Source organism: Acipenser ruthenus, chromosome 10, assembly GCF_902713425.1.
Source record: "Acipenser ruthenus chromosome 10, fAciRut3.2 maternal haplotype, whole genome shotgun sequence".
Lineage (NCBI taxonomy): Eukaryota > Metazoa > Chordata > Actinopteri > Acipenseriformes > Acipenseridae > Acipenser > Acipenser ruthenus.
The window spans coordinates 8,716,441-8,741,581 of record NC_081198.1 but is presented as its reverse complement, the minus strand read 5'-3'; the positions used below and the strand labels follow the sequence as shown (position 1 = coordinate 8,741,581).

The following is a 25,141-nucleotide window of genomic DNA, read 5'->3' as shown; positions in this document are numbered from 1 at the left end:
AATGTATCATTGGTGTCAGTAGGATCAACAGGGTGAGACAGAATTCAAACTTGCCAGCCCAAATCTTAACCACTGTGCAAAAGAGCCAAGTGCCAAAGAGTATTGCCTTTACATGCACGACTTCCTTTACATTGCAGGGTTCAGTCACGTGCCAGCGTCTTTTGCTCCCACCAGTACCCTACACAATGTTAAAACAATTGAGCGTACAACCAAGAGCTTGTTTTCTCCTATTCCCTCAGAGACAAAAACATCCCAAGTTAATAACTTTGGCCAACCCAATCTAATTTAAACCCTTGTCATAAAAAAAAAAAAAAATTAATCAATGGATATTTAAGCATGTTGCTAGATGTATAAAACTCTCGGAGGTGAATGACGACCCTACCAGCCCCCCTGTCTAAGATTATTATTATTATTATTATTATTATTATTATTATTATTATTATTATTATTATTATTATTATTTGTTTATTTAGCAGACATCTTTATCCAAGGCAACTTACAGAGACTAGGCTGTGTGAACTATGCATCAGAGTACTTACAACACCATCTCACTCGAAAGACAGAGCACAAGGAGGTTAAATGACTTGGTCAAGGTCACTCAGTGAGTCAGTGATTGAACCTGGGACCTCCTGGTTACAAGCCCTTTTCTTTAACCACCGGACCACACAGCCTCCTAATGATGTACTAAGATGGGCTCGTTTCAGTTGGGATTACACACCATTCTTTTGATCTTTTTTTAAGATCGCTGTCAGCGATGCTTCATGAGATAGCTGAATGATATGTTAGTTGTCCTTCTCTTTGATTCCAACAAAGGATTTTGATCTATGTGCTGTAATTTCTGTTTAGGCGACATTTGATTGTGTTACGTGTTCCCATGTGTTGCTACAACTGTTTAAGTAAGGTGTGTATATTGTTTTAATTAGTATTATTGTTTTTTACACCTTGACCACTTTTTTCCACTTTTAAACTGCAGTGCTCTCTGGCTGTTTCTATTATAGCTTCAAGATGGCTGGGCATGTGTTTCTCAGAACTACATTTCCCATCATCCTGCTCACTGGTAAATCCATCTCTATTACATATGTGAGCAGGAGGATGATGGGAAATGCAGTTTGAGTGGTCCATGCAGGTCCATGTGAAGCCATCTTGGAGGCAGTGGAATTTAAAATTTAGTGGTCAAAATGTAAAAAAAGTCCTTGTATACCCTTTAATATTCAGTTGCTAGAGACGATTACATGTACAGATGTTCTTTAGAAGATAAGTCTGCCACAGTTACAGTCTAAACTAATTTTAAAAAGGTAGACATTGACAGTTAACAGTTCTCTGTAATACAACATGTAAAATGTTGCAATTAAACCATATTATTCCAGTTTCTATATCATCTCCATTACCATTATGTAATTACATCTGATAGCACTGAAAAGATGACCAAGGCAGTTAGTTTAGCAACTATGAGTAACAAAAAGGGTTTATAAACATTTATAAATAACATGCAAAAGCTGGCAGAGTGTGGAGGATAGATTCTGTCAAAGAGCCCAAGCCTCTTGAATATTTATTTAGTTTATTTGACAGTCCAAGAATGAATGGAGACAAACTACTGTGACTCTTTAAACAGGACCAAACGTTGTGATAAATCTACTGTTTATTACCAGAGCTATTCCATATGTTAGAATGTACGTTTTTTTAAAATGTTTAATTTTACACTAGTAATTATCAGTACCCTGGCAAAGGTATAGTAACCGCAGGTACTGTAGATCATATGCAGGTACTGTAGTCTCTGTAAGTCGCCTTGGATAAAGGCACCTGCTAAAATAAACAAATATGGCCTTCATATGAGTTGTGGGGCTAGAGGAGAGAAATTCTGATCAACATCAAAACTATATAAAGAATTTTTTTTTTTTGTAGATTATAATTTACACTATACAAGTTTGGAACCCAGCCTACATAACTCAAATTCAAGCATGCCAACTTCAGACTTCAGAAAACTTCTTGAAAGAAATCTGCAAGTGGCTCAGCAGATTAAGGTTGATGTCTTGTCTCCCAAGGCAGGCATCAAGTAATGTTGTTCAGTCAATAACTGTCAAAGCCCATCTCTGTTATTCATTTTAACACTACAGTGTATTACACTGATTAAATATAGAAGCAGATCCTGGGTTTGAATTCTTGCTCAACCACTTGCTCATTATGTAACACTGAGTGAATCACTTGCTCATTATGTGACACTGGGCAAATCACTTGATATCCTGGTCCTTTAGTCCCAGCCCAGCTGTACAACTGTTTAAAACTTGGATATACAACTGAGGACTGCTGTGCATATACAACAACATTAATAGACTCCTGTGTATATTTACTAACAAAATAACTGCAGTTACTAGAATGAACTGCCCACATTGTGTGTGTTTTTGTGGACTGATTCACCTGATTGCCACATACTTCAGTAGCTTTGTAACTATAAAAACAATACAAATCATGTTACACCCTGCACTGTTTTCTCCAATTGCACAAATTCTAAAGGATCTGTAAGCAATGTATGCAACCTTTTTGTGTTACACAGAAAATAAAATCTATAAGCTTTGTTCGTTTTTACCCTATATTTTTGAAAAGTTGGTTATAAGATACTATTTTGTCTTTTTTTATCAAAAGCTTTGACCCTCCTTAAACATATTAACATGGCTATTGATGTGTAATTACTTGGCGGCAATAGGAAGACCTTTCTTTAGTATGAAGCTCACTCAATCTCGTGATTGAGGCAGTGATAAGGTTCCGTCCTCTTCGGTTGCCTAATGAGGTTTTGCTCTGAACCTGATGACATATTAATTAAGGGTTGTTTTTTGGTTATTTTTGTAACAAGTCTTTCACTACACACTTAACCCCAACAATGCTGCTAGCAGCTATGCCCGTTGATGGATTTCTTCATCAGAGATAGCTGGTGTGTGATCTTCTGCTGTCGTGGTGACTACTTGCTTTTATACCAAGACCAGGGGTGCGTTTTCAAGCCCTCTGGTTGTGAGCTGAGGTCTGAAACATAGTGTTTAGTTGTCATCTTGTGCCCCTGTTCCTAACCAAAAGCATGGTCATTCCAAACTGTTGTACTGACATTGCGGGAGAACTGGCATGCATTCATTAATTCATTCATTCATTCATTCAAGTTAGGGTAACGCTAATGTAATAATAGAAAAACAAGACTTACTAAGACCTATTGAAATTATTAAAATATCAACCCACTCTGAAAAAGACCAAGAGCATATTTCTGTATGTTGTGGCAGCAAGAAATAAAACAGTTTGCCAATATTTATCCTTTTATTTCCCGACTAAGGTGAGCAGGTAAATCTGACAAACAGACCCACTGTTGCAGCTACTTTTGAAAACAAGTTAGTATTATTCCAAACACCACTTTGATGGCTGGAATTTTGTTTCTGTGTTTTAATTGACAATACAGAAAAGATTTGTTTAGGTAATCCAACAGGAGGCAAATCTCTCCGAAATGGGAAAAGGAGAGAACAACAAAACACAGCCCAACATTTCTAGGTTAGACAAAATCTTTTATAAATAAAATGTATATACAACACTATGAATGTTAAACTGTGATATTGGGTCTTTAATCTAAAGTGTTATAAACAATATTAATTAGAATGACGTTGTTGTGTAATTACAGTAATTATACTAAATTAATGAATGAATAAGCAGAACCAGGTAAAGCTTCAGTAGGTGCTACAGTATATCTCCCAGATTAGGGAGACTTTCCATTATTGGTTGTTTAGAAGGGCTCTGATGTATGACTAGGGACAGAGCATACTGAAGTCTCTGAAGTTAGTGACTGTGATCCCCAGTGACCCACAGCTCTTGGCACAGGCAAGATGGTGCCTTATGACTTGCCCACTGGAGTGTTGAAGAAAAATGACTCAGCAGATGTCTGTATAAAAATCAGAATCCATCACAGTCCTGGCCATCCGGTGGTTTTACCTGGGGCTTTTGATAAATTGCCTGAGATAAGCGCTGGCAGGCTGCTTGATTTCACACTGATGTTTTCTGTGGTTTAAAACTTTCCAAAAGCCCTTTTGAACTGCTTTGTGTGGACAGGGGCTTGCAGGTGATAGTCAATTGCAAAGCACCTGACCGTGAAATCAAGCTCATGCTATGCACAGGGTATAACATTAATTTAAGTCTAATACTGTGTAAGACAAAGGGTTTGGATCCCTGCTTGTAACAGTGTAGTCTGGCAGTAGGTTCTTGTGACAGAGCGTTTAGTGCCCATGTACAGTAGCTAATGTCCTTTGGAAGATGCACAGCTCCCCATTCCAAAAGGGCCATTTCAGTAAATGATTAAAGACATGTAAGAAAATGGACAAATCTGATAAAGTTTGAGTTTAATTTATGCTTCTCTGTAGAAAACCAGATTTATAAATTGTATGGTGACGGTATTAAACCCCCCACTGTTTAGATAATAAAATAGACCCCAATGTAATTAATATTATACAAGAGTCATTAACTGCCATGTTCAGATCCAATACTCGAGTGATAATGCTCGCTTAAGTGTGCCAAGTTAATGGTGGCTAATATGAATAATGCAGTAAGTGTTTTCAAATAATAATTAGTTACAACTTTATCAAAGGGTGACTGGAGCTAGTATATGCACAAAGAAATTCGTCCTAAGTTAGTACTTTGAACAGAGCAACAATGTACAGTATGTATTTTTTTTTGTCCCCCAATATATTAATAGACCTTAATGAGCTTAGTTCAGTATCTATCACAAAGTTCCTGTGGAGAGATCAAGTGTTGTTTGAGGAAGATTGAGATTAGATCGGCACTTAAGCCTGGTTTAGCTCAGTGGTGCGTTGATCTGGTAAATGTTTGCTTTGCATCATGTTTGACTTGAAGCTTATCGCTGGCACTAGTGGAAATGTTAATAATGTGTGAAGCGTTGAAACATTTATATGACCTTCATCCTGAGTTTCTGCACATTGAGGAGGAGCATGTACGAGTCCTATTTTAGGTGTTATAATCCCATCCTCTTGTCACAATGTGTTGATATGAAAGCAGGATGGTGGCAATATAAAAGTATATTATAATGGACAACAGGCTTTAGTCTTCTAATAGTCCTTTCCGTTTTCGAAATGTGCTTCTTCCTGTTCTTACTGCTAGGACGAGATGTATAGTATTGAAGTTTAGATGATAATCATTGAATTGACAAGTGTATAGATATGGACAGCAGATATAATGACATAATGAGAAGGAAAAAATAAAACAAAACAAACTAGCCTTCCCTTATGAGCATAGGGTCTTTTATTGGGCTAGATTTGTGATACACCCATCGGTCAATGAGGGAGAGGTCTTTGGCAAACACCACCCTCACTGTAACCCCAACAGAATTATGCAACTAGGCTACCCAAAACGTGTTAGTGAAAGTAGAATATAAGTGGCCACTGGTCTTCAATGCTATATAACATCCAGCCGTTGTGCCCTATGTATAGTCTACTTAATACATCTAAGAATTCTCCACCACCAATTCCAGGCAACTTTTCTAGCTGGTGGGCAAAAATAGAAAGCATGAATAAATAATAATAATAATAATAATAATAATAATAATAATAATAATAATAATAATAATAACTGATTCCCCTTGACCATTTATTCTGATTAAGTCAGTCCTGCCAGTTTAATAAGCAGTCTCTCTAGGTTTTACTCATTCGTCATTTCACTGGAAGTCTCTGTATTTCATTAATATTAAGAATCTGATTTAAAATGAAATTGGAAATCCAACCCTTTAATAATTCAGTGTTTAAATGCATTGTAGTTCTTCATTATAGTTGTCTAAACATTGAAGTTTTGCCCAGTGGAACTGTTTTTGACATTCTCAATTTCCCTGTTGTATTCTAAGTCACGTTTGGTGGGGGAGGGGTGACTCTTGATGCTGGAACCCACTCTGTGTCAGGAGGTAATTAAGACTAATGTTCAGTTTGAGTTGTCCTTGAATTGAAGGACAGCTCCCTCCTTTGCTTTGCTTTCAGATGGGTGAGCTGTGAAAAGCGTCTGGCTCCGATTTACTCTTCTGTTTCATTTCTACTGCATTGGCTAATTCACTGTTTTAATTAAACCAAAGATCCCTTCACCCTTTGATACAAAAGTCACAAAGCCTTCTACCTGATGAGCATAAATCAAGAGTCATGGTACAGTAGTTACTCCTGCTAAGTTTGAATAATGGCTGAAGAAACCAACATCACTCCAAGGGCTGGAGCAACGACTATGACTCTCTGGGTAAACTAGGGTATTGCAACAATTATTTTGATTGTTTGAATGCCATTTTACTTTTGTTTTTGTTCAGATCTAGACACAGATATCAACAGATAGTAAAACATAAATATTATGATCTGTTGATTGGGAGAAATATGCACTTTTTAAAAGCTGCTACTGAATAAAGATAGCAGCACCATAATTAAAATGTAAACCCAGTGAAAGTCTTGCAAAGGAAAAGCCAATATTGCCTATCTCAGCACTACCTGTTATGTTTGTCTACTTTGCACCAACAATAGCACTTTGAATGATTTTAGGTATTTTTGTTCTGTAACAGCTTTACTTTAATGATGTTACTAGATTGCCATCTACTGGGGAGACTTGTGGCTTGTGACTAGAACTGTGATACTGTAAAAATGCCTGAAGGCCACTTTTTTCAAATCATAATATAAACTGAGTTAGTTGTATGTGTTTATGCCTATTTTGAGAAGATACCAAGCACCTTGTACAGTGTTCACTTTTTAATTAGAGCTATGGTTTCAATCTCTGCAGGATTGATTGCATTTTTAAGTCACATCTACAGCTCCTTTTAGAACTGAAATGGCATCTTCTATTAAAGGCAGTGGGCCACAATTTTAAATAATAATTTACAGTTTAAATGCATACTGTAGATAGGGCAAAAATTAGATTTTGTAATCCTCTCTAAACTGAACAAGCCCCAAAATCTGGAGAAAAAGTATGGTGAGGAACAAGGTTACTACTAGTAAGGCACATTATATTCCATCTATTAAGTACTTAAGCCTAAGTGTTTTTGGCTGGCAATAAGCTGCCAGTCATTGTATTATTAATATTAATCCTGCATTAACTTTATAGAGGCTGAGCGTGCATGTGAAATGTCAAACGATTTGAGCTGGCTTGAATGTGCTAATATTCTGAGCCAACCTAGACAAGAAAAACACTATGGGCTTATCAGACCATTGGGGTTTTAAAGCAGAATATCTTTGGAGTTTATCTGCAAATGTTACCTACATACTTGTTTGATGTTCCTTGCACAGTTGTCCACAGATACAGTAGGCAGATCCTGGGTAAGTAACAGAAGGCATTGGTTGCAGTCTGACTTTTAACTTTTTGTGAACCTTTACCCCATGTTTGGATTTTCCAACATTTGGCAATGTCCCGTTTTCAACCGTGTGGCACAGTGGACCACTTTTGAATGTAATAAGAGCGTCACAATTACAATTGCATTACTGTTTGTGCAGCGTCATGTAGAATCTAAATTAATATTCTGAAGCTAATGTCTTTTTAAAAGGTTTTCATCTGTCATTTGTGTGTGTTTATTTAATAAATATGTATTCATTATAGAGAGGTTTGGGGGCTCTTTGTATTGGCAGAAAATTATGGATGTGACACTTTAATTATGAAGCGGAACCATTGCTGAAAATGACATTGAGAGAGAGAGCGAGAGAGAGAGAGAGAGAGAGAGAGAGAGAGAGAGAGAGAGAGAGAGAGAGAGAGAGAGAGAGAGAGAGAGAGAGAGACCTATATGGGATATAGCGGAAAACAAAGGAATGAACAGTTAAATAATGTTATGCATAAATTAAGTGAAAACATTTTCATTTTTACAAATGGTGTTCTAGGCTCTAAATGGCAGAGGCAGTGATGTGTAAATAGTTACATTCTCATGGGTCAGCAATTAGCAGCAAAGAGAAATGCCTCTACCTTACAGTACAAAGACAAATGTGCAATGCAAAATCCTAATATGAGTTTGTTATACAAGCTGGTGCTAATGTGATCATCATGTAATAACCAAATAAACACTGTGGATATTAAAGAAACTCTAGACTAGGGCTTTATTAAATAGCCCTTAAAAAGTATAACACAGTATGTATACTTTTTATAAATAAAATATAATTACAGTTTGTATTTAATCTTGTAACCAGGAGTTCTAATGGGCTATTTAGCTATGCACATATTCGGGCACATGCACACAAAAATTGCAGAAATATGTTTTGCGTTATTTAGTTAATTGCTTTGTTTCTGATTTCTGCCAACCGGAACCACAAAATGTCTCAGTATTTTTACAGGAAAGGGAAGTAAAGTAGCAGTTTATGAAGATGTTAAGTTACCTATCATCGCAATTAGCAAGTTCCTAATTTGTGCTAGAAATTCAAAGGATGAAGTCTTACTAATAAAAAAAAGTATTTTAAGGAATGCTGACAGATTATGAAAAACATATCCACAGTTTCATAGAAACACTTTTTAAATGCCACATTTTCAAAATAACTCATGTGAGTCACCTTTTAATACATTGCAGTGTTCTGAATATCAGTAGTTTTGCTTTGTGCCAACGGGAATAATATAATTGTTAATATTTTTGGATTAAAGGAGACACAATACAATAAAAATGATAGCATTCAAGAGAAGTGGGTATCAGGAAATCTTTGCTGAAGATATCACACTTTCACAATCTGTGTGCCTGACTGTACTTTTTTTTTTTTTTTTAATAAAAATGATGCCATTTTAGAACCGTCTTTTGTTTGGAGGTAATTTACTTTAGTCTCAACAAATTGTAGAATCCTGTTTCTTCATAACTCAGTTTCCTCACCTGAGGTGTGAGGAAGAACTGGAGAGACACAATCAAGATTCCACATTTACACAAACCGTTGGTACATAACATTTCTCATTTATTGGCTAATCATCAGCCACGAAACAAACATTTAACCAAATAATTATCTTGAAATGGGATATAAATGCAGTTTGTATTAATATTTTCATTAGTTAGATGTTAGTCTTATAGATTGGGGTAGCCTTGCCAGCTAGTGAAGTTCATCTTGTCAGACAACTTCAACTGTTTCCCAGTCAGTCATTGTCATACCTGGGGGATTTCACCAAACACCAATTAAGTATGATATTCAAACTGTCTGTCAAATTCCCACACTTAAACTATCTCATACTGGACGTTCAAATAGATGGCCATGTAGTTAACCTGTCAGTGTATATTAAGACTACAACAAATAGTATTAAAATACATTAAAGCATTATTATTATTATTATTATTATTATTATTATTATTATTATTATTATTATTATTATTATTATTATTTTGAATTTGTCGGTTAACTCACAAGGACAGGACTGTCGAGAGGGTGGATTGAAGCAGTGTGGGGGGGAAACTGACAGGTGTAATTGGCACCATTCCACCACAGAAACTGCAGGAGTGTTCTCTGGGAAAAGGAGTACTGACAGCTCCTTTTCCACTGGGCAGACAGTAAGAGAGATGCAAACCATCTACACAGGGAATTGCTGTCTTATGGTTTCCATCAATTGCTACTAATTATTTTATTAGTATTGCATAACAGGTCCTAAATTAGAATATTGGAACAATAGAAACACGACCGTTTTCTGAATACAAGAAAAAAAAGTGTCCCTTTTAAAAATTTTTTTAAAGAATAAACCTTTTTTTGTATCTACCGTAAAGTGTATTGTGTATCATTCATTATAGTAAACAATGCAGGCATCCCAATCTGTTTGATTTGAACACATTAAATACTTTATACACATATGTGGCAGGGCTGAGGCCTGCCCCTGTAAATAGTATGGTTTTGTTTGTAATTAAAAAATAAATGTCTTTTGATTTGCTTAATTGAAATGAATGTCCAGCAGGTGGCCAGGTGTGAATTGAACAATTGACAACAATTAACCCTGGTCATCTGCCTTTTAAAAAGAGGCTTCTTTGGTTATTTGTTTGTTTGTGGGCAGGTGGAGTGGTTGGTTGGTTCTGTGCTTTTGTTTTCTGCAAGCCTGGAGAGGAAAACCCTCACGACTGTGTGTGGAACTAGTGTGAGCTAAGGATTATCACCGCATGTGAAACCAGGGTAATTGCTAAAATGTTAGGGTAGGGATTAATTTAGGGGATTTTAATCCCTCCCAAATTTACTAAATTATTCAGGGAAAAGGTTCCTGAAGCGGGACCTTTTATTGGGAGTAGCGCTTGGCCACCTTTTACATTCTAGTTTTTGTGCAGTGTTTTTATCTTATATTTTGTATTATGTACACCTGTGTGGTTGTCCTTCTGCACTAGGGATACTAGTATTGGTACCCTAGTGGTGGCCACATACTACTGCACCTGAATGCTGGTAAATTAATAAACCCTGGATGCCTGAGTGGCGTTTCAACGTCAAATCCTCTGTCTCTCTTGTTCTCTCAGCGGATACCCACACGTAACAGTACACCCCTGTTACAACACACATAATAAATATTTACTTTATAGAAGTTAATATGGTGTGTCCAGTAATGCTGAAAAAAGTGGAAATTCAAAAAAAGGAACATGTTCCTACATGGGGAACGTGGCAGAAAACTATTATCAGTTGTAAATTATGTGTTAGTGAAGGACTGACAACTGGCAGGAGCAACCGTAGAGTCTCTAAAAAGCAACAGAAATCAATCTTGATTTGAAAAACAGCACTTGCTAATTTAGTCCTTGGCCTCTCCTCAGCAGAAATATCCAATTGTGTTAAATTAGGCTTGATTGTGAGTTTTATGCTGTAAACTGTATGAAAAGGAGAGCACTAAAAAAGATTTGTATTTGTGGTCTGGGCATGCAATCTGTATAATAACAGACATAGACTACTGAACTGCACTTATGTAAACCCTTTGGGCTTTCAGTCAGATATCTTTCGTGTAGAATTGTTTTGATTACAGCAAATAACATCCACCCTCAACAAGCTAAACCAATACAAGTAACCTATGTAGTGAAGCCTGCAGGCGCATTTCAAGGGGAAATGGAAACATGTAACAGTGCAGGCTAAAGATCAGAGTGATTCCGGAACACGGCTGAATTCTAGAGATGACAGTAATATCCTTGCAGCAAGTTACAACTCGACAAGAATGTATCATTAGAGAATTGCAGCATGCTGAATACACAAATAAATCAGTACTGGCAATCTAATCACCCCTTTGTACTGGCTCCATTGGAACTCATTAACTGCATTGACGAACATCAAGATAGACAATGAAAAAGAAACAAGGTTAGATAGCACCACATCACAGGCCTTGTTAGTTTTAGCACTGAATGTAAAATGTACTTGATAACCTTTACCCCCTATCGTTCAGTCACTGAAAAATATATATATCTATATTTAAGCTTGACACGTCATTGATTGTGGCCAAAATTAATATACTTTTTCTAACCTGTTAAGTTGCAGTACGACAGAGATGAAAAGCTGCTGACACTCTCAGGGTTAATAGGTCAGCACTGGCACAGATATCCTCCATCACTCCTACCTGAGCACCTTTACCCAGAGTACCAGGGACTGCGTCAGCAAACTCTGCCCTTGTGTGTTCCCGGCCTGAGGCCATCCACTCAAAGGATGGGCTGTCAAGAACATATTGCACTTATTGTTTTTTTTTTTTTTTTTTCAAGGTGGATAAAATGCGCAATGTGCTATTTTTAACCTTTCAAGTCTGTGCATGTTCATACTCTCACCAATTATTCAATTTATAATATAATTTCAATCACACATGTCTGCTTGCAGGTTGATCTCTAGAAACAAGTAACTCTTTAGAAACAAGCAAGACCTTTTTTTGGAAACAAAGGGGTATATACTTCAGCAACGTCCCTGTATAAATAACTTCAAATTATAGGAATTCCCATTCCCACTGTGTAGAAGCAGCAAGGTCTCAATAGAAACGTTGACAGTTAATGTTCTATCATATCTGTTTTTGCTGATAGATATTAATTGCCTTTTTACTCTATGCTTGGCTTAATGAGCCGCTCAGATGTCAGACAGTAATTAAGGGGACACATTTTATCATCTTAATTACAGATATTTCCTTCCCACTGATTTATGCCATTGCTTTTCAGTAACAAGGTTAGCAACGTGGCACGTGCAGAATTTCAAAATGTATTATGCAGTACCTTGCCTTTCCCCAAAAGCCTGCTTTACATCTTAATTTGTGCTGTGAATACGGGGGAACACTCTTAATTTTTTTTGTCACTGACAGACTCTTAACCACCCCCCCCACCCCACCCCCGAGTTAAGTGAACAACCCCATTGTCCATCACATACAGACAGAATACTGTAAGTGTTCTAGGATTGTGTTTTAATTGGGGTGATTTGTCGTACTCGTTTAAGAGGGCAGCAGTTCCATGTCACATAGTCAAAATTTATCTTACTTTCAAAATACAATTGTCGGTAATTAAGCAAAGCAGTGGTTCTGGCAGGGAACTCACTTTAACTAGATCAAATCACGTTAACATCAAGCATATTTTAGGCACTTCCTATGCCAGATCAAATCGTCAATAGAATAGATAGTATCTTATTTGTGCTTCGATAAAACAATGTGTCCAAATGATCAGCATTTATATCTTAATCCATTACGTCCCTGCTGTGCTGAGTTCGCCTCCTTCTCCCCAGCCTCCGCTTGCTTTTGACTTTGTCTAACAGGGTAGGGCAGCTATACTGCCCTCCTGCCCATGGCTTCCCTACGGTCAGCCTCTCCACTTATATGCTAGCTAATTTATAGGCAGGAGTACCTCGAAAGGCGAGAACAAAGTCATAGTAATTGGAACACATTTGTGGGGTCATTCTCATTAGTGAGGCACAGTTAACTTTGCCATTATTGTGCAGATTTTCTTAATATTTTACACTGTTTGAACTTTCTTAAGCATATTCACCAAGCTTTTGGATGACAGTCTTGTTCACCGTTACTATTTCCTCAGCTGATACATTTTGCAGCTGTTTTTCTTTCTGGTAGTATTCAGCGTCCAGTCCCTATGTGTTCCATCAGATTTCAGACAGGACTAGACAGAAAACACACACCATACCTAAATACTTTTTGACACATTTGAAATGCAGTAGTTTTCATGCAGTACAACACAATAAAATATGTTTATAGTTAAATAAAACAATCTAGTCATGTTTTTTTGTTTTTTTTAAATATAAGTTCATGCATATGTGCAATGCAAGTTTCAAACATATAACGTTCTACTCTCTTTTTAAACATCTAACTCAATCACAGCTCTCAGGTGGGATCCTGAACCTTTTCAAAGACCAGCTACCTCCCCGATAAATACAGATTTCCCCAATCCAAATCTTAACATGTTTTGAGGGTTTTTTCACCCAACCAAAAGTTTATAATGCTGCAAAGTGTGAATAACAACCAATGCTGGATGTAAGGTTGTGACTGTGCATTTTTTCATAGTTTAATAGAACAAGTTATTAGTAAAGATGATCCCATACGAGTTTTAGGGTGTTGATGTCTGAGCTCCAAGCTCTGTGCTTTCCATAACTATATACACACATTTTTAAGTAGCATGATCATTAAATAACTGCACATATTTATCATAGTTTTATGGTATGTGGTATTTTTTTAATGGCTGCTAAGCTACAGTAATTCCATTTTACTCTAGGAAAACATTATAATTATAGTGCTGTACGGTACAGTAATTATAGCAGCTTTTAAAAACTACAGCTGCAACAAACATAACAGGTGGTTTTGGTATTTAATGCTCTGTTATTAATGAATAATTGTACACAATTACAGATTTTGTTGTTTGGTACTTTTAATGACAGATCACTGGGCTTGCGTGATATAAGCAAGCATGTCTCACTGTATTATATTTTTTCTTATACATCATGTAAAATGATGTGTGAATCTAGATTTAAGTAATTTAAAAGATACAATGTGCATGTTTGTATACAATATGCAAAAACAAGTTCAGTTTAAACCAACTGGAATTCAAGCATCTCTAATTTAATCTCTGGCTTTAGTACATGGGGTGTCCCTGGAAATCAGAGTTTGCATTTATAGAATGAAGGAGCTGTCAGTTAGCATTAAAAGAAGCAGCTGAAAGTTCCGAGATTAATCAACCGCAGATTGGAAGATTAAGTGCTATTGGAACTTGGAAATAAATATTTCACGCCATGTTTTTAGCTAAAGTAATTGCATTTACATTTTTTATTTCGGTATTTTTTCATGTCTGGAATTTGCTTTAATAAATTAAATTACATTCCTTCCTGGAACTGAGGGAAAGCATTTCAACTATGTTTCATATCCCATCTAAAAAATGCAACACCCTACAATATATGAATAGGTGTTAGGAAATGGAGTCTGCCCTTGATATAATTAATCAGTAAAGAAATTATGGAAATTATTATGATTGATGATACTTACAGTGGTATTACAGTAATCCTAGGCTAACAGGGTGTAATGCAATAGCTTAACTCTGTAACTGTCAACTGAAATCATTGTATGGCATGAAGCAGGCATGGAAATACAAAACTGCCATTGACCTTGGTTTTACTATGCTGCCCTTTTTAATAAGAGGTATGCTGTGCAGCTCTGCACCCATCAGTGCCATGTTAATATTATTTTTCTCTTGGGCAATCCTCTGACTCTAATGGAGTAAGTGTTCCAGCTACCAAATGATGGATAGCATGATACCTTTTTCTGACAGGCAGTGTTAGTTTGTGCCATCTTAACAGGTACATTCCTCTAGAAAAATGTAGAGTTTAAAAAAGGTTTGTGGTTGATCAGTGCCATCTAGTGATCAAAAGTGCCTCTTTATTTAATAAGAGCAATACACTACTTTCATTCTTTCAGCATTGGTGTAATCAACACGTTTCCAAATTGAAACCAAAAGGTACAACTGTAACTGATTGGCTGACAGGCTGGATAGACCATGGAAACAGAATAGTTATATCTTGGGAATGGTTTGTTAAGCTGGGTATTACTTTTACATGGCATTGGCCCAGAATGTGATTACTTTTCATCCAAATAGATCACACGATTAAGTAAATTAAATAAGCTGTTTGCTCAAGTCACAGCTAGTTTATCGTTATAACATTATCTTGTTCTCCTTTGGTTTGCTTTATACCAATGAACTTGGTGTGTTTCCCACTCCATTGCCTACAATTATGGAGCTGTTGGAGAGTGAATTCAGGAACAGTGCCAGCTTTCAATACTACATTGTTTTGGACACATCTCATGGGTTCACTGATGCTAAAATTAGTTTTGAATACCTTGAATATAGTAAAAAGGAGGAAACACTAAAAGATCATTTGCTAAATAACTTGGGACACATGTAAGAGGGAGCTTGTGTACATACAACAGTACTCGGGTAGGTTAGTATTACAACAAAAAAAAAAAAAACATGGTGTCATTGAGAATAAGAGCCTTTGTTGATGACACCACTTTGTAAAAAGAGCAGAAGATAATAAGTCTAAACATTGTAGCTTTTTTCAAAGGACAACAGGTCAGCTTTCCCCATAGTGTAGATTGACAGAAGACAAAAGTAAGGATGAATTATAATTTGTAGTTTGCCATCCATCTGTAAAATGTAGCACCCAGCATCGTCCCATAACCATTTATCAAACAAAATCTGCAGAGACCGCTGACTGTCCAGACCTAAGCAATGAATCTGCAGCTTCATGTGCAGGAAGCATTGAGATTAACACCCTTCAACCTCAGCCTGGCAGTGAGTTTCTACCAGATGTTGCACTACATTTAACAACTGATAATTTACAAAGCTTCATTGCTCACATAACTACCCTAGCTTTTACGACCCATGGTTTAGTACGCCAGTGTGACAAGTATTTCGTGGCTGTCCATTTAATGGAACAGTTTGTTAGGTGTTCATAGAACTACTGTTTGCATGAAACATGCACTGCACATAAAGAGGGTCATATAGAAGCATATATTTTAAATGCAAACACTATGAGTAGTGTAGTCAGTGGTTTATTTAAATTAAAAAAATAAAATAAAGCAAATACAAAAATAATAACTACAAGTGTTAAGAATGCAATTACATACAGTAGTATATTTTTGGGATGATTTCTGAAAAGGACAGAACAGTATTTCCAAAGTACAATACTATAGATGTACAAAATGGTTTGTCTACTTTCCAGTTGCATTAGAGCCACCATCAGAAGCAGGGTTTTCAAAGTCAAGCTTTCTGAGCTTTTAAAATGTCTCTGTCAAGCACAGCAGCATGTGCCAAGTGCTAATGTATGAATAATAACAATGTTTATTTAATGGCACAAGCTCACAAGTCACTTTGCAAATGCACACACTGAGATTCATTAGCTAATGTTATTGTAAAGTTTACTGTAATGTGTTAAAAAAAAAAAAAAAGTTTAACCCCTTAACCCCCAAATCTATTCTTAATATCCCCAGTGTATTCTGCTTAATCAGGAATTATTTATCTCAGTGACTGCAAACCTGGTCCTTTTTAAACTATTGTAACTAGGGAAAACGTAATACTTAAAAAACATGGTGCAGAAGATGCAGAAGTCTATGCAGATATAAAACATGTGTACCTACTTGGTTGTGGACACACAGCTATGTCAAAAATGGTTAGCGTTTGAGGGATTTTGTTTTTACCTTCAGAAAGTGTACAAAAAACAACCAACCCAAAAAAAAAAAAAAAGAAAAAAAAAAAACACAAGTTGCAGAAAACTTAAATTGTCTTACCTATGCAGGGAATTCTCCTTCTGATGAATCTGAAGAACGAGAAAAGGAACCCAAGACGCTCACTTTCCCAGCATATATTGCCAGCCTATTGGACTCGGGTGCCAAGAGAATGGCGGCAGGTGTCCGGATGGACTGTGGAAGTCAGGGTCAGTGCCCCTCGACCTGTCACTTGTGTCACATGAACCCTGGGTCAGGACGCTCCATGGAGCCAGTGCTGCTCCAGATCACCAAGGCAGCACCTCTGTATGAGCTGGTCTCCAACAACGAAACCCAGAGGGTAAGGAAGTACAGTAAGAACCTTCTTAGACTCTGGCTATAAGTTACTTATAGGATTGAATGCAAGCTAGTACAACTGTAAAATGCCAAACAGCTTATTGGAAACAATTGCTAATAAAAAGTAAAAATACATGATTCAATTCCCAATGTATTTATTGCAGGCACTGCAGAAAGCCATGATGAGCATGCTGTGGTGCTCAGGAAGTGGTGAAGTCATCGATGACTGGTGCAGGTGTGACTCCAGTGCTTTTGGAGCAGACGGACTTCCTACCTGTGCAGCCCTTCCACACCCTGTGTATGTAGCATCCTTGTCTGTGTCTTTAAGGTGTAACTATAAAGAGTTAACAAATGTATTTAATTGTGTTGCTATTCTGTTGGCATAGACATGCACTTTAATGTCTGCTGCTGTACCCATTACTGATTACCCCCCGTGACATTCAGTATCAATGCGGAAAATGAACATTGCTGTAGCGTACAAACATCTTTTTATTAATTACAAGAACCTGTAAAAATGAATAACATATGTAAGTCATTAAAGTACTAGATTAAATCCAATCTAGTGGCTTATCACTGTTGAAGCTGCCAGAAGGTTTGCGTGCAGTGAGGTTTTTTTGTTTTTTTTCACATTACTGTCATAGTATTTTTTTAGTGCTAAAAGATGGACTGCATTTGATAAAGCTGGTTTACATGTAGTTTAGAATGTAATTTGACAAGGCCCCCAGTGTACCTTTCAGCAGCTTTATCTTCCATGAGAGCAGGAGCCCCATAGTCTGTACAGCTATGGCCAGAAGTTTTGCATCACCTGGATTTGTCTCAACATTTCTAAAACTCACCAAAAAAAAAATATAATTAATGATTTCTTGTTCTCATGTTTCCAGGTTAAGGTTATCTCATGCCTATGAACCAAGCAGCTCATTGGTTGTCTTGGAATGGGAGCACACAGAACCACCAATTGGGGTGAGGATTGTTGACTACCTCATTAGCCAGGAGAAGGTGACGGAGAGGACAGACCATTCGAAGGTGGAGACAGGTAACCTTGTTAATATCGTGTTTGTTCTTTTGCTGTTAAGTGATTCAGTGAACGTGAGGCCCACACACATAACTTTGCAGTGCACTAAAATTTGCAAAAAAATGTAGATGTTGCAACCTGAATCACTGCTGATTTAGGATGTTGTTGTTTAACATTGATCCTAATGAGCCTTCATTGTGATTGTGGTTTTTGTAATAAACAGAATGTCAATGTTCCCACAGATTAGTGCCCTTTGGGTACATTGTACATTGTATGTGTTATTGTATTGTATTTCCTTGAGAGAGGGGGGGGGGATGGATGGAGGGAGAGGGAAGCTTTAAAATCTTCTTAACGGTTGTCCATTTACATAAAATATTTTGGTTTGTAAATGACAGACCTAATTGTGCTACATTGTTTCAATGTGTCAGAGGAGCTGGGCTCTGTGTCTGACTCAAGGAGGCTTGAGGAACCTCTGATGTCCTTGCTCGTTTTTCATCATCTGCATCATTTAATGAGCTGTTGGCACAGACTGCGTATGCTAGCATATTAACTGTGCTTTCTCATTTGTGTTGCTGGCCCCATTCATTCTTTACAGAGATTTTCAGATGTCTTGTAAATTAGTTACAATTACTTTAGGCTGCTCATAAAAGCTGTACCTTGTTATAGCTCATTCTAGGGGATACTTGGAGGGTGCAAAATGCCCCAGCCTCTGGGAAAGTTTCTTTGACATCAATATACATTAGAGACTCGTCTGTTCAAAACGTACAGAAACGTTTTTTTTTTGTTTTTTTTTTAATTTGCATATACTGAGTAGACACTATAGATTGAAATAGGCCGATAGAAAGAGATATGCTGGTGAAAACTAAGCAGTAGAATTTTTTATAAAACTTTATGTGAACACTGTGGGGTATGGAACTTGCCCTGCCAAAACAAAACATATTATAAGTAAAAGATAGATAGGAAACTTTAAACTGTACCATTATACATGCAATGATCAAAGAGTGTGTCGAGAGAGAATATCAATGTATATGAACTTTCCCCTTATAGGAAGCCTGGTCTTCTAGCAGAAACGTGACTGTGCTTTTTCTTTTTTTCTTTATCTTTTAAGCTTTTCCTAATGTGTGTATATTTTAGTCTTTTTCAGAACAGGTCTTATTTGAAATAACTGTGAAAGGAATGCAATTCCTTTGGTATGTTATATTTTGATTTGATATACACTGTTACCAATAAAACCATCTAAAACTTTTTCATATGCCTATTTTCCTACAAATCATTACTATTTTCCTCTGATCAATATTTTTATATGTAGATTTCTCCCCCCTTTTTTCTGCCCTACAAAATGTAACCACAAGGTGGTACCAAAGGACCATGAATAATAAATAATTAAACCAGAGCAAAGGAAAGAATTAAGTTTAAACCTGAGCTTTTAAAAGAGACTCAACCAATCAAAAGGAACACTTCTCTACATGTATCCCTGCTTTAAAGATAATTCGTAATCGCTAATTTATTGCAGTTGTTGTTGACGGTATAGGTGGCGTAAGCTTTAGTGTTCCAAAATCGTGTTGATTTTACACTACCCTATAATTCCTTGGTATCTGTTTACTACATTTTCAATAGATTCATAGCTTTCTGTGCGCTGCACTACAGCAGATGAAACAGGCACATGAAAGCTGTTGCTTCCTTCCCAATTGAAACTTGTTTTATACCGTGTCGTCCTGGGAGTCAAATGTACATGAATAATTTAAATACTTAGTAAAACTGCCGTTCTGCTTTTTTTTTTTTTCTGCTTTTTTTACAATGTTTACAGTGTGAGTGCCATTGTTTGAAATAACCTTCAGATTAGAGTTGCTCGTGTGAAGGGACTCGTGTGAAGTTTATGAAGATTAAATATAACAATTTTTCAGTGTGAAAATCAAAGTTTGGGTTATTTGATGGTGCTGTTGTGTTCTAAATTTGAATGTTAACGGCTGTGACTAGCTGTTGCAGTTTTCTTTTGCACAGTCAATATCCTGTAAGGGTTTGTCGAGTTTACATTTGTGTAAAATACATTACTGCTATTGAACTGTGCTCTTTTTTGATTGAAATCTATCACATTCAATGCTCTTGTAAATTACAAGTAGTGGACAAAAAATGGAAACACCTGGGTAAATGAGGGACACCAAGTATATTGAAAGCAAGGGCTTCCACACAGGTGTGGCTCATGTGTTAATTAAGCAAATAACATCCCAGCATGCTTAGGGTCATGTATAAAAATTCTGGACAGGCCTGGTTGCCTATAATTATGGCTAGCATGGCTGCAAGAGGAGACCTCAGTGACTTTGAAAGAGGGGTGATTGTTGGGGTCCGTTTGGCAGGAGCTTCAGTGACCAAGACAGCTCAACTTGCTGATGTTTCACGAGCAACGGTGTCTAAGGTGATGTCAACATGGAACTCCGAGGCAAAGACATCATCAGCAAAGGGCAACAGTGGGCGGAAGCGCATACTCCAGGATTGTGATATCCGTGCATTAATTCGAAGTGCAAGGCAAAACAGGCGAGCAACTGCAGATCAATTGACTACAAATTTCAACCTGGGGCGCGAGCAGCCAGTTTCATCAAAAACGGTCCACCGAGAACTCCACTGAGCGGGATACCATAGTGGCCCAACGCCCTATTAAGTGACTTTACATTGGTGTTTCTATTTTTTTGTCCACTACCTGTATGTTTATGAGTTGAGATTTATTTACTGATGTTTTTTTTTACAACACACTTGACCACGGCAAATACTCTTTAAGACCACTGTTAAATATGATGGCTTTATGTAAACATTCTCTTGGAGATCCTTCCCCTGCTAATGCTTATGTATTTTGCGTATAGCAATATAATCTCAGCACTCCTACCTCAGGTTGTAACGGTAGTGTTTTAAAGTTAAAAAAATAAATAAATAAATAAAAGGATATTCAAATGGAAAGCCACCAACACAGGTTGCTGCACCTGAAAGGAAGTCTGAGACTCATTTCCAGAGTTGGTGCACTGATTACACCAATATTAATAGATCCGTGCAAAGTATCATAATTAATAATTAATCCTCCTAACTGATTGCTTATGCACTAAACTAGAACATAATGTGATTCAGGCACACAAATTGACATCATACCCTCGTCCCAGATGTTGAAGCTGACTGAATCGGAAGTCTGGTTTGCAGTCATCTGGGCCCAGCCAGGTTCTCTGTGAAAACAAAACAGCTGCCAGGCCCAGGCTGATGTGAGCACTTTAATGCCCTCTAATGGTAAGGTTTATTTAGGGGGACATGACATCCAGTGAATAAACAGATGAGTCACACCATGTGCTGGGTGCTGGTCTCTTCAATGCTTTACCTAGAGTATGGCTCAGAAACATGACAGAGTTTGGTGGGGTTCCCATAACACAGCAGAAGCACCCGAAGATGCCCATTGAAGAAGAAATGTACAGTGTAATTCTTCAAGACTGGAATTCCCAGATTTTTGTGAGTGATCTCATTCCACCAGCAGTAAACGGCAGGTGCTGACTGCGGTAGAGTGATCTCCATTGGTTTTAACTGGTTTAGAGGAACAACTGGTTCCTGCTAAATAAATAAGGTCAGTTTTAAAGATGACACCTATGTTCCCAAGCTGTGCTTTTAAGGGGATTTTATAAAGTAAATACATGTGTTTTAAAGATTAAATTACAAATGATTCTTTTCCTTAAAAATAATAAAGTATTAAAAATAAATACAACTGAATCAAGCATGTTTGACATGGATCTGGATCATGGTAGCAAACAGTTATAGATTGAGAGATAAATACCCCTGTGGCAGTAAAAATCAAAGGGGGCACTCTGATATAGCAATTTGAAAATAACTTACAGCATATTCAGAAAGGATTCAAACAAACACGGGCGAAGTCAAAAGTTAAATAAGCGCTCCTCATTTTCAGTAGTTATTTATTTTAATGTTTATCTGGGCTTTTATTTTTTTTAGTGTAGCCTACTTTTCTGCAGTTTTGATTTGTTGAGGCATCCTGAACTGCTCGTCATATAAGAGTGCACAGTACCTCTAATAAGATAGAGTAAACTGCGCCATGGTCAGGGCAACTAATAAGTAGTTCTCTCTGGTTCATCTAGGATGTTTTGTTGGTTACAACCTAAAATTATAAACCCTTTATATAGTGCAGTATATAACAGATATACTCTATACTGCAGCACTGCAGTATAGATTATAGGGCCATTTACAACAGAGAATTCAATTGAGTACTGTAGTTGGTATAACATCATAAAACATTCTCTTGGTCAGCTCCACATGTCCTATTCTAGAATGTTTTTTAGGAGATGCTTTAAATCAAAGGTACTGTTCCTTAAAACAGAATCCAAGGCTTAGCTCAAAGTCCACATATCAAGTTTTCAACCGGGGGTACGCTTACCCCAGGGGGTACTTCTAAGGGTCATAGGGGGTATGCAGGACGACTCAAATGCACAAATCAAAATGAAAGTAAAATAAATTAATGTTACATATTCTCTAAATGTATTTAATCGTTTTTTAGCAACTCAAAGTGAAATGCAGATGAAAAACAACCACACAGAATCCACATTTTCCACCTATACACATGCGCGATTTTGATTGAGTGGATGCCCACTCTGCGCAGTTTCTGTACTGCTTTTGAAGAGCACTCTGTGCTGCTCACGATCTTTGTTATTTTTAACTTGTTGTATCAGTGATTTTTAAGAAGTATAAATGGCTGGTAGTGTCACATGAGCTGTTCATTGTGTTGCTATGTAAATAAACCCTGTTCGCCTGCGGGGGACGTATCAACTTCAACCTCTGTCTCCATCTCCTGCCTGCAGCAAATGCACGCACCCACACAACAGATGGCTACCCTGTCACAAGTATTAATACCCTGTATTTTTCTAAACAAGGGACTCCCTAATAAAAGCTGAATCTCAAAACAATAATTGTGTGACTATAGTAATTATGTGCATCCAAAGACATGTAATTACGTTTTAAGAATGAAGCCTACTGTTTGGTATCCTATCTTAAACCAGCAGTTTGTCAGTACCGGACTGTTGTGAAAAATTATATATTAAATAAACAGTGGAAAAAATGTGTTAATCAGATTATTCTGCCTTTTATTGCAACTGTGGTACCATTCAGTGAGCAAACATTGTTAAGGGTACTTTAGCTGAAAAATCAGGGGTACAGTTTCAAAAAAAGGTTGAAAACCCCTGTCCTAGCACAAAAAGATTTTATCAAATATCAAACATATGGTAATCAGAAACATGAATAGGAGAAATCTAAATTGTATCAGGAATCGTGATTAGAGGCATGCAGATCCTTAAAAATTTCAATTCATTCCAGTTTGAGCTACCAGTTTTATGTGTGTTCATTGCAAACTGATTGCTGTTTAAGAATGTATTTTAAAATAATTATTTTGAAATGTTGTCCAATTAATATACAGTGGTGTGCAATGTATAAGTAGTGAGGTCCTATACTCAATATTTATGGGCCAAGCTAAAATGTTAAAGTTTCTTGTTTAAATTCTGTAGTCTACCATTCTGCTCTGGCTAAATTCTCCTTGGCCTGGGTACTTCCTAGAGAATCAAGTAGAACATGTAGCACAGATGGCACTGAGGTTTTACAGTAGCTTATCAAGTTTCAGGTATAGGGATAATAATGTATACAATAAGTATTTCTGGAAGGAACATATACTATCTAGAATCTGATCAGAGAAGAACACATGCTATTTATTTCTTATTTGATTCACCCTTTTTTTGTCATGTCATTTTATTTCTCTCACTATTCCCCTTTCACCACCTCTCAGCTGGTATATGGGAGTGACTTTACCATACACTCCTTAACTTCCTCATTTTGGCTATAGATGGCTGTGCTGTAGCCTCAGAGGCAAGAACATCATGCCAATAAATTAACAGCATTTACATGTGTGCATTGTAACATTTAAAAAAAAATGCATATTTTATCCTATTATTTTCATGTCTGAAATCTTGTTATAATATACATTTTAAAACATTTTGGTTTTTATTGGGTTACCATAACAAAACAAAAAGGCTTCTGCCTTTCCCCTTGCCTAGATATAACACTTTGAACTAATGTTTTGACAACCACGAACAATGGAAAGGAAGAAAGAAAGAAAAATGTTTATTTTACAGATGCAATACATCAGTGTTCTGGCACTGCTGGTGGGTAGATCTGAAAAGTGAAGCGTTGCCAAAACTTAAGGATTTACATTTGGGAGAATCTTGCTGCTTTGTTTACCCCACTGTGTCACTTCACAGCACTTAGTATTTTATACAGGAAAACTCGACAGCAGGGATAAAAATAATTTGAAGCAAATAGTGCGCACTAAATAGGAAAATGTTAAAACAATTAAGCAGGCATAATATATAGTGGCTTGAATCAATGTTATAGTGGACGCAAGTTATCCCTAAATGTTTTTTTATATAGTGTTTCACAAATGTGTTAACCTGTCAAGTGATGGAAAGAACACTGGAGCGCTCCTATAAATATTACAAAAAACAAGATGTGGAAAAATCTGTTGTATTTTTCAGTTTTGCTTTCTGAACTGTAACAGAACTTGTAGATGTTATTCATTTTAAAGACAAAGTACAAGCAGGTTTTGAGGCACAATAAAGTGTGTGTCCCTACAGTTTAAACTATATTTGGAGAATGTAAATGACCTGGGTCTACTGGGTTTGCTTTTTATTATTATTATTATTATTATTATTATTATTATTATTATTATTATTATTATTATTATTATTATTATTATTATTATTTAGCAGGCATTTATCCAAAGTGACTTACAGAAATTAAACAAAACCAGTCTTATTATGGTATAAAACAGAAAGGACTGCAAGTTTCTGAGTGGCTTCTGGTAAAGTGTGGAACTCTTTGCTTTATTTGTTGCTTTAAATAATAAGACTGACTATACACAGCGATGTATAAAGCCAGTCAAAACCACAGGGTTCAGGCCCCAAATAATAATAACACACACTATACACACACGGTCACGAATCCCAACAGTGAGTGCTCCTTGTGGAAGTGGTGAATTATACAGCAACAGAGAAACAGTAGTGCAGTGCAGTCTGGGGGTTGATGCTGGCTAAATAGCGACCACTCCCAGATTTTGTCTTCTATGAATAATAAGGG

At 36.8% G+C, this 25,141-nt stretch overlaps 1 protein-coding gene across 4 annotated transcripts in view; it reads left to right on the top strand.

Annotated features, from left to right (window-relative positions):
* LOC117409440 (astrotactin-1-like) overlaps nucleotides 1-25,141 on the top strand; it is a 156,562-nt gene that overhangs the window by 115,117 nt on the left and 16,304 nt on the right. For all 4 annotated transcript variants that reach the window (XM_034015524.3, XM_034015503.3, XM_034015492.3 and 1 more), the window contains exons 17-19: nucleotides 16,710-16,978; nucleotides 17,139-17,272; nucleotides 17,856-18,007. In XM_034015524.3, the coding sequence (XP_033871415.1) occupies nucleotides 16,710-16,978; nucleotides 17,139-17,272; nucleotides 17,856-18,007 (555 nt within the window). The remainder of the gene's footprint in view (nucleotides 1-16,709; nucleotides 16,979-17,138; nucleotides 17,273-17,855; nucleotides 18,008-25,141) is intronic.